General features: G+C 32.6%; 1 protein-coding gene across 2 annotated transcripts; it reads left to right on the top strand.

The window, feature by feature from the left end:
* Positions 1-5,230: 5,230 nt before the first annotated feature.
* LOC114392365 (AT-hook motif nuclear-localized protein 23-like) lies at positions 5,231-8,678 on the top strand. Of its 2 annotated transcripts, none has more exons than XM_028353482.1 (2): positions 5,231-6,645; positions 8,330-8,678. In XM_028353482.1, exon 1 carries the CDS (start codon positions 5,699-5,701, stop codon positions 6,584-6,586), a length of 888 nt encoding a protein of 295 aa, XP_028209283.1. In that variant the 5' UTR covers positions 5,231-5,698; the 3' UTR covers positions 6,587-6,645; positions 8,330-8,678. The 2 variants fall into 2 exon arrangements, with proteins under 2 accessions (XP_028209283.1, XP_028209282.1); XM_028353481.1 differs by having other exon boundaries at positions 8,327-8,678.
* The last annotated feature ends 742 nt before the right edge of the window (positions 8,679-9,420 follow it).

The raw sequence follows: 9,420 nt of genomic DNA, 5'->3' as shown, positions 1-9,420 counted from the left end.
CATTTTTTATATTAATTGTTCTTCTTTTTGCTTTTCTATTTATAACTTGTTTGGTTAACCCCAACCACAGAATTGCTACACTTCGACACTATTGACTACTAGGGCGTGTGCCCGTTTCTGTACTTGTTTGTAGCCACATATGTAGAGCCGTTGTAAGTCTGTTTAATGTAACTCTTGTGGCTATGGTTTTCTCCACAGCAATCCAAACAACCTCGTACCTTTTGGTAGGGCTAGCTTAAAATACTGTCATTATTTTTAAGGCTATAGAGATACTATTATACATGTACAAAAAAAATAATAAACTAGGGCCACATTTATCATACACTCACTCTTAGTAATTTGATATAATAACTAAACTCGTGCCCAGTTAAATGTTTGGGATAAACATAACAATTAAAATTTCAATATGCTTTGTATAATAGAATATTTCAATCCCCAAGAGTGAGTTTTGACTTTTGAGATAAAATTTATGTTTTGAAAATTCGGACTTTTCCGCTTCGTGAAGTTAAGATAGACACTTAGTAATTAAAGGTAGTAATAGGAACACACGATTATAATTCTCTAATATGGAGATTCTTCCACTATACAAAAAGATAGTAGGATTACAAGCATATGTTTACAAAATTGCCTCACTTTATGGTGGCTCACTCAAGCTTCAGGATAGAGACTTTTCAAGCTATTTTTCTTCTCTCTCAAAGAGACTCTTCCTCATTCTAAGAAGTGAATTCACTCTTGTCTTGGGATGAATAGAAATGAAGGCTCCTACCCTTATTTATACTACTCCACCTCCACAATGAATGGTGGAGATTACTTGTATCCTAGGGTGGAGATTAATTCTCTAGAATGCTCCACACATTCTAGGAGTTTCTACACTCTTCTACTCCCTTCCATACTCTTTCATAAGGTTCTAGAAGGTTCTACACATCTCCATAATATTTCAGAGGTTTTCACATTTTTCCACAAGCTTCTAGAGAGTTCTACACTACTCTAGAGTTCTCTATGACGTTCTAAAAAATTATACACTTTTTTAGAAAGCTCTAAAATTTTCTAGAACCTCTCCAATTAAGGAGGGATCCCAACAATTTAATTATCCAATAATAAAAATCATTATAATGTAAATTATGTTTGGGATAAAAATAAGATTATATTTTACACTTTGTGATAATTGATCAAATTAAGTAATTTTAAATTAATAATAACAACATCAAATGCACAAACTATTGTAATAAATCTACTCAAGATTCTCTAATTCAAGCAATCCTTCGGTTTCTCCAGTTAAATATTCAGTCACGTTGATTTCTTTGTCAATTTGAATTATAAAAAGAATGGAAGGATTCGAGCATGTTTGTTTTTAAATCAGGTTAGAATAGAATAGATAATAAACATTGTAAATAAAGAATCCTCGTACAATTTAATGTTTAATTTTACATAACTGCTAGGTAGCGATGTCCTCTTTGGAAGTTCCAAGTATGCATGCATGTTCTTTTAGGCCATAGCTGATGATTGCATTAGACAGGGATAATCACCAACAGTGAATATATCATATACTTTATTTACTTAAATCACCCACTTAAGAAATAACACAGTGTATGTCAGATCCAACCATATAATGGTTTTATATCACTTAAAAGCTTATTAAATTACATTTAAAGAAGTAAATTACTATATCACATCGTGAGTGCTCCACTAATATTTAAAAGCAAGCCGTTTCTTTAAGGTCAACAGTTTCTTAATTTGCAGTGACCACTTCCATTACAGAAGGATATTTAGAAGAAAGAGTGCAATTTTTCTGTCCTTTAATTAAATTATATTGTTAATTAACTCATAAAATAATAATAATAATAATAATAATAATAATAAATCCAATGTTTATTCAAAAAATAAAATCCAATGTTTGAATGTCACGAATTTGAACGCTATCAAATTGATTGGTTGATGTTTTTCACTTGTGAGTTGTCGTTCAACGAAATGAACACGGCAAATTACATAGTAATCAGATTCGACTTTTGGTAACAATCAGAGGGGAATGTGGCTAATTGATGATGCTCAGAGAACCTTTCTTGTGGTGTTCACTAATGTGACTTTCCTGCACCGTTGTTTAATTAATTAATTAACTGGCTTTGGCTTATGATTTATATTAGGTAATTAAGTCTAACCTCGGATTGAAAAACAAGTCCTTTCTTGTGTGGAAGAGGTGATCTGCCCACACCCTCACCACCAAAGCAGAAAGAAGAATCATCATGATAACCTTTAACTCCTACTAAACAAGTTAGGAAGAAAGCCAACAAAGTGCAATTATTTATTTATTTCACTAAAGAAAGAGGAAGCAAAGAGAGGAAAATATATAGAAAGAGTTGCATATAAAATATATATTCTTTTCGAGGGAGTGTGTTTATATTTTGTTATCGATTAACTAGATTAATCTTCCATAATTACAGGATCAAGAGTTGAAAAAGGCAGACTCATACCTGCTAATAAAAAATTTACAATTTTTCATGACTTTTCATCTTAATTTTTTTTTATTATTTATCTTTCCTTAATCAACAGTGCACACTGTGCCCAGGTTACAGAACCCTAACCCCCCTTTTTTTTTTATTCCATCTCAACCTTAATTAATTGGTCAGTGTCAAGTGCGAGTATGCCTTAGCCTTTTGTGTACTAATAAATTTAATCCGCAATTAGTGATACTGAATGTGTGCAAGGATAAGCAAAATAGATGCTAAATTTCGTAGTTTTAGTTCATTTGTATACAGTACAAACTAATTGCATCTTTAATTAGAACCTTAGCAAAAAAATATTGGGAACGTCATAACTAAATTCTCAGTTCTCACCCTAACACGTGTTTTGCCTCCAGAGTAATGGAATCAAACTCTAACCTATGAATGTGCTTAGGAAAGCATATAAACAAGTAACTCTATTTTTTAGTAAAGTAAAATCTAACCAGGTATTTGATAGCCAGTAAGATTTCAGCCTGAGATTATTAGAACAACAAAAGCCCAATATTAATATAGTGTAATGCGACAATATTACTTGGTACATTTTTTTATATTATTTTATATGTCATCAGATCTTTATTAATTAATTAAAACTATAATTACATAATCTTACATTTCTTAAAAATCGAGCTTAAAAATAATTTATAAACATTATCCTCTTTTAATCTACTGATATGTCTTTTAAGAAGGAAATCATAAGGTTCAAATTAACGTCAAAGTGGATAATATATGGGATGCGATGATCATCGACAATTAATTAATTAATACATGATTTATAATGTGTATACATTAATTAATGAAGTAAATAAAAGAAGGAAAGGTAAACGGGGAGGGATCATGGAGGGTTGGCGAGGAAGAAGACAAGAGTGGGAACCACCCGCCGCAGCATCATCTCCCACTTGCCCATTCCTCCGTCCTCGTTTATCGAATGTGATGCATGAATATTATTATTATAACAAATAAAATAATCACACTAATGTTTGATCAAGTTTTCAAGTATATAATAATATTATTAGCATAGGCCAAATTAAACCAGCTATAAACCCAACTTGATCAACTTACGTAAACCATGGTTAGTGTGTGAACCCACCAAGAAGAGAGAAAGCCATGCCCAAAATTTCAATTCAAACCCCACGAGACCACCACCACCAACGAATTACATTATTTACATCAATTAATACATCACCATCCATATTCCATCCTCTAAACCCCACCCACACATTCACAATCTCTATCTCTCTCTAGACCTAGACACGCACACAACACACAAAACCCCGTTACCACGCGCCCCAGAACACCCTAACTTCCTTAAAAACAAAATCAAACAAAAACACATGTACATGTAACATGTCAATTCATTTCTTAATTCACTCCACTGAATCTAGTGAGATAACATGTCATGTTAATATATATTCTCAAATCATTTGCTGATTATTAAATTTAATCCTTTATTTTTCATATATCCTTTCAAAAGATCGACAGTGTTTTTCTAGTATAATTAATTAATGCATTTTTTAGAATGCAAGAGCAAAAAAGATCATGCATGATTATCTACTTTCGTTAGTTGTTTTTTTTTTCTCTTTTTAAAATTCTCTAAGAGGAAATGTGGTATTAGCGGTATTCTTCTTCTGGATTTCCAGCTCTGTTTGCCTCAAAAGAGTAAGCGTCATAAAATATAGCTAGAAAGTGGATAAAACCTATTTTAATATGATGAATTTATTGTTTATGTATCCAGTTTTACTCTATAACGATCGGGGGTAACTTCCATTCTATACTCCTTCATCCACCCTCAAAATATATGTTAATGCCTATTGCAATATTTATCTTAATGATCTATTAACATTTTGTTGTCTATAAATAAAAATAAGAGTTTAAATTTAAATTTATAAAATTACAATTGTAATGGTCTAAAATATGTTTTGTTTCAAAATAAATTATAATTTATATAAAAAATAATATAAACATGTTTTTGTTGATCAATTTATATAATTTGATAATTTATTTTATCAAAAATTTATAACCTGGTAAATTAACTTAAAAATTTTCAATTATAATTAACTTAGTAGAAGATTCATATATTGTTAAAAAAAATATTTGCCATTAAATTAGTAGCAGATGCATTTGTTGTTTTTGTATTTAAAAAAAGTTTTTGTTATACTATTAGTATAAAAATATATTATCGAACAATTATAATCCATTTTATATATAATACTTTTTAAATAATTATTATAAAAATAAAAAATCTTAAATATGAAAATCAATAATTAGACTAGCGCATCAAATAATTTTACGTGCATTCTAAATTTCTAATTAATTTATATAAAAAAATTGAAGGGAATTAATTCATATAAATTAGTATTCGGTATAAATTATCCAATATTTATTCTAAATCTCAATGAAATTTGTCCTTTACACTTAGATTCACACTAATACATATTATTAATTACACAAATTTGTGCAAGTAAAATCTAGTAAAGAACCTAGACTACATTAAACAAACAAATCTAACCCAAAGGAGTAACGGCCATATTCATTTATTGCGCCCATAGAAAACCTAACCAAGAATTGACGGTAATGTTCAATTAACTAAGTCTAATCAACTTAAGGTCGCGTTACGGACACGCTCTTCAATCAGGAGTGGCGAACACATTCTTGCAAGTGTGTTAAAGATTTCCCTCAACTAATTGTTATATTTTATAGGTCATGTTCCTATTATTATTATTGTTATTATTTTAAACTTTTGATTGCCCAAACAAATGGCTGCATTGTGAGTTCTTTGTCCCCTTCAACCTCATTTCAATTCTCTCTCTCCCCCATTCTTACTTCACCTTCTCCTCCTCCTCCTCCTCCTTCTTCATTCCCTTTTCTTTCTCTGCACTCCATCTTTCTTTCCAAAACCCACCCTTTTCTATTCCTCTTCCTCTTCCTCCTTTTCCCTTCTTTTTATTTCCTTACACTCACAACATTTCCCTTAAAATAAACATAAACAAACCAGCACTGTTCTTGACCCCCAAAAAAAAATCTCTACTATTTATTAACTATATTAATTCCTCCATAATATAATCATTTGTTTTCCTTGTTTTCTGTTTTCTCTTATAATATATAACCTTCTTTTATCTATTTTTTCTGTTTTGCACCTTGTGATTGTGAGTTATATCTATTTATATTTATATATCATTCTCTCTCTTTTTTTGGATGTGTCTATGGCTGGTTTGGATTTAGGAAGCGCCTCACGCTTTGTTCAAAACCTTCACAGACCAGACTTGCACTTGCAACAAAATTTCCAGCAGCACCAGGACCAGCAGCACCAGCGTGATTTGGAGGAGCAGAAAACTCCTCCGAATCACAGAATGGGGGCGCCGTTCGACGATGATAGCGATGATAGAAGCCAGGGCCTGGAGCTCACTTCAGGTCCTGGCGACATCGTCGGACGGCGCCCGCGTGGCAGGCCTCCTGGGTCGAAGAACAAGCCTAAGCCGCCCGTCATAATCACCCGGGAGAGCGCCAACACGCTGAGGGCGCACATCCTCGAGGTCGGAAGCGGCTCCGACGTCTTCGACTGTGTCACCGCGTATGCCCGGCGGCGCCAGCGTGGGATCTGCGTCCTCAGTGGCAGCGGCACCGTCACCAATGTCAGTCTCCGGCAGCCTGCAGCTGCCGGTGCCGTCGTCACGCTGCACGGCAGGTTCGAGATTCTCTCCCTCTCTGGCTCGTTCCTCCCGCCGCCGGCTCCGCCGGGAGCCACCAGCCTCACAATCTACCTGGCCGGCGGGCAGGGGCAGGTTGTCGGAGGAAACGTCATCGGAGAATTAACCGCAGCAGGGCCAGTAATCGTCATCGCAGCGTCGTTCACCAACGTGGCTTACGAGAGGTTACCCTTAGAAGAAGATGAACAACAGCAGCAACAACAGCAGCTTCAGATTCAGCCACCTGCAACGACGTCGTCTCAAGGAAACAACAACAACAATAACCCTTTCCCCGACCCTTCTTCAGGACTTCCCTTCTTCAATTTACCACTCAATATGCAGAATGTTCAGTTACCAGTTGAGGGTTGGGCTGTAAACCCTGCTTCACGTCCACAACCTTTTTGAGAGTTCATGAAGATGTTGACGGAGGATTTATATCACAAAAGGCTTTATATTATTTTAAGGTCAGCAAATTAATATTCATGGACTACAACATATATATAAACTATATGTTTTTTCTTCTTCTTCTTGTTATTTTGTTTTTTTCTTATGTTGTTAATGGATATAATATGACATGATAATTATTATGTAGTCTGATTTTCATCTCCTTGGAATTTTATATACTTATTTCCCTGTTTATTATAATATGGAAGACTACTGTATAATTTAATTAATTAGTAGCTTGATGTTATTTTATATATGTTTGTATTTGCTTCTTTTTTTTCTTCTGTTTGAAGATTTATTTAATCAACTAGCTAGCTTTTATATTAACACTTGCACAAGCTGCAACATGTTTAAAGAAGCTTGTTGTGGTTAGACATGAAGCAGTAACTCATCGCAAGTCACAACTCCATAACCAGCTACCTCTCCCCATCTCCTTTATTTCTGTGCCTTTTTTTTATGGTTTTTCTGTTTTTAAATGTATTTATATATTTACCACCTTGTTAAGACAAGTACCCTTTCGCTTGTTTAACAAGGCTGCGAATAAATTTATAATTAGTGTTTGTGTTTGGTTTACATATGTCAGTATGTGTGTGAGTAAAATGTATGCATATAAAACTAGGGATTCAGTAATAAATAAAAGGCTGCCATGTACGGTGTTAATTTTGTAAGCTTTCCGTGCATGTATATCAACTATATATACATCAAAAAGAAAGTAAAATTTTGAAAAAAGAAAAGCTTAAATTAATGCTTACCTTCGTGTTATTTGTACTTGCCATGGATAGTAGTCAAGTCATGAATATGTATGTTTTTATGACATTCCTATGCTTCTCCATCTTCTTTTTTCCCTTTTCCTGGCTATATATGTATATTCGGTAAAATTGGTGGTAACCTTCATTAATCAATTTTAGTTTTTTTTAGTTAAATGTTAGTAGTTAATATGTCATGTTAGTACTGGAAGCATTTGAATTCCTCCTTCCAATTACCAAATCACTTTACGATTCTCATTAACAAACTTCATTACGTAATAGGCTCTATTTTCTGATCATTAGATTGCCTGAATAATTGGAACATTGAAAAAGATTTGATTAAATCCACTTATGAATTGGAAGTCCAGTTTTGGGAACTGCTAGCTACTACTAATCTTTAGGTAAAATGTATGATCTGGTTAACAGGTTAAGATTAAAAAAAGAGATCATGCGTTCATCACTGCCTCTTCTGGGGGAATTTAGTAATTTACACTTCAACCTGAAATTAATTTGGTTAATCTATTTTGCATAACGGTAATTAAATATATGTGCTTCAATGGATATAGAATCAGTTACACTGGCTAGTTGACAAGCACATTATTATGTTTTACAGATTTTGATTAAAAGCTGAGCTCCTTATTTAGGCCTAAATGACTTGCATGTTCCAAAGTCATATATGACCTCGATCATTTTTAATTACTTGGGGCTAATTAGAGTTGTGACATAATTATATATATTTATAATTTAGAGTCAAACGTGGAGCAAATGCTAAACAAGTGTAGGTTCGATTATAGGGCGCTTAGGTTTCCGGCGCGGACTAGATTTAAATATTACAAAAAACGTAATGTCACTGCTGGCTTTTAATTATTCTCCACTTAATATGTTTTTATTTTATTTTATGCAAAGTACCTTGCGTTTCTGACGATGTGCTGACCTTAATTTCACTTTTACTCAGTAGTGAAGAAGCGTGCTGCTATGCTTTTGATCAAAAAGTTCAAAACAATTTGTATGGCGCTTCATTGCCCTCCAAGAATTGCATTTGATTCTATAAAGCACTAATTAGCTTCAAGAATATTATACGTCTACGCCCACAAAAATCCGTATATATATATATACATATACACGCGCGCACTACTGAATGTTGTAATGTACTATAATAGCTTTTAGTATTAATTATAAGCAGCAATATCTCTCTTTTGCACCTCTATATATATGTCTGTGGAGTCTGCACTCAGGATATATGCCATCTTATTAGTTTGTATTTGGCCATTTGTTATATGATGAGTTCCGTGCCAACGATTTCGTAATTAGTTCTTGGAATTCTGCAATGAGCTTGTACGTGGTGATAGGCATATATCTGCTTTGTTATCTACTATAAATTATCCTCGATTAATCTTCTTTCCGCAACTTCAACATTTTTAACTTGTAATTTTATGTGCATAAGTTAATGGATGATGATATGATAAACTCCTTTTAACTTTCATAGTTTGAACCATAAGTACCTCGAACAAGTAGAGTTTTATGCCATGTGAAGTTATGGACTTATGGTCTCTTTAAGAATGGAGTTATCTTTAAGAATGACCCCTTTGATATAGGTTTGTTGAATTTATAAAGATTAGATTTTACTTTTCGAGATATTTTTGGGTGGGCACAAATCTAATATTTCACCCTTACACATAATCCATAAAAATTTGACAAGTAATAAAAAAAATATTTATCATTTATTAGAATTAATATGATTTTTTAAACAAGCAAAATTATATAATCCGTTTCCTTGAATAACGATTTGATCCTATAAAGATATATTAAATATTTATATAATAGAGAATTTTCAATTTTTTTTGTTATTTTTTGTTTATAACTAGATCATTTTTTTATAAATATACTTTATATGTAATTTTTTTATGTTATTATTATTAATATATTTATATCTATTTTTAAATATATATACTTTTTTAAAAGTAAAATCAAAGGAGTCCGACCTATCTATTTCTCTTTTGAACTATTTTTAACTAAAACTCTTGATTTTTTAGGTGGTAACGTGACCCA

This window comes from Glycine soja, chromosome 17 (genome assembly GCF_004193775.1).
Source record: "Glycine soja cultivar W05 chromosome 17, ASM419377v2, whole genome shotgun sequence".
In the NCBI taxonomy this organism is placed as follows: Eukaryota; Viridiplantae; Streptophyta; class Magnoliopsida; order Fabales; family Fabaceae; genus Glycine; species Glycine soja.
This window is presented reverse-complemented; position numbering and strand designations above follow the sequence as displayed.

Excerpts from the sequence above, each read along its gene's own strand:
- LOC114392365 (XM_028353482.1), top strand. The coding sequence starts at position 5,699 with ATGGCTGGTTTGGATTTAGGAAGCGCCTCACGCTTTGTTCAAAACCTT.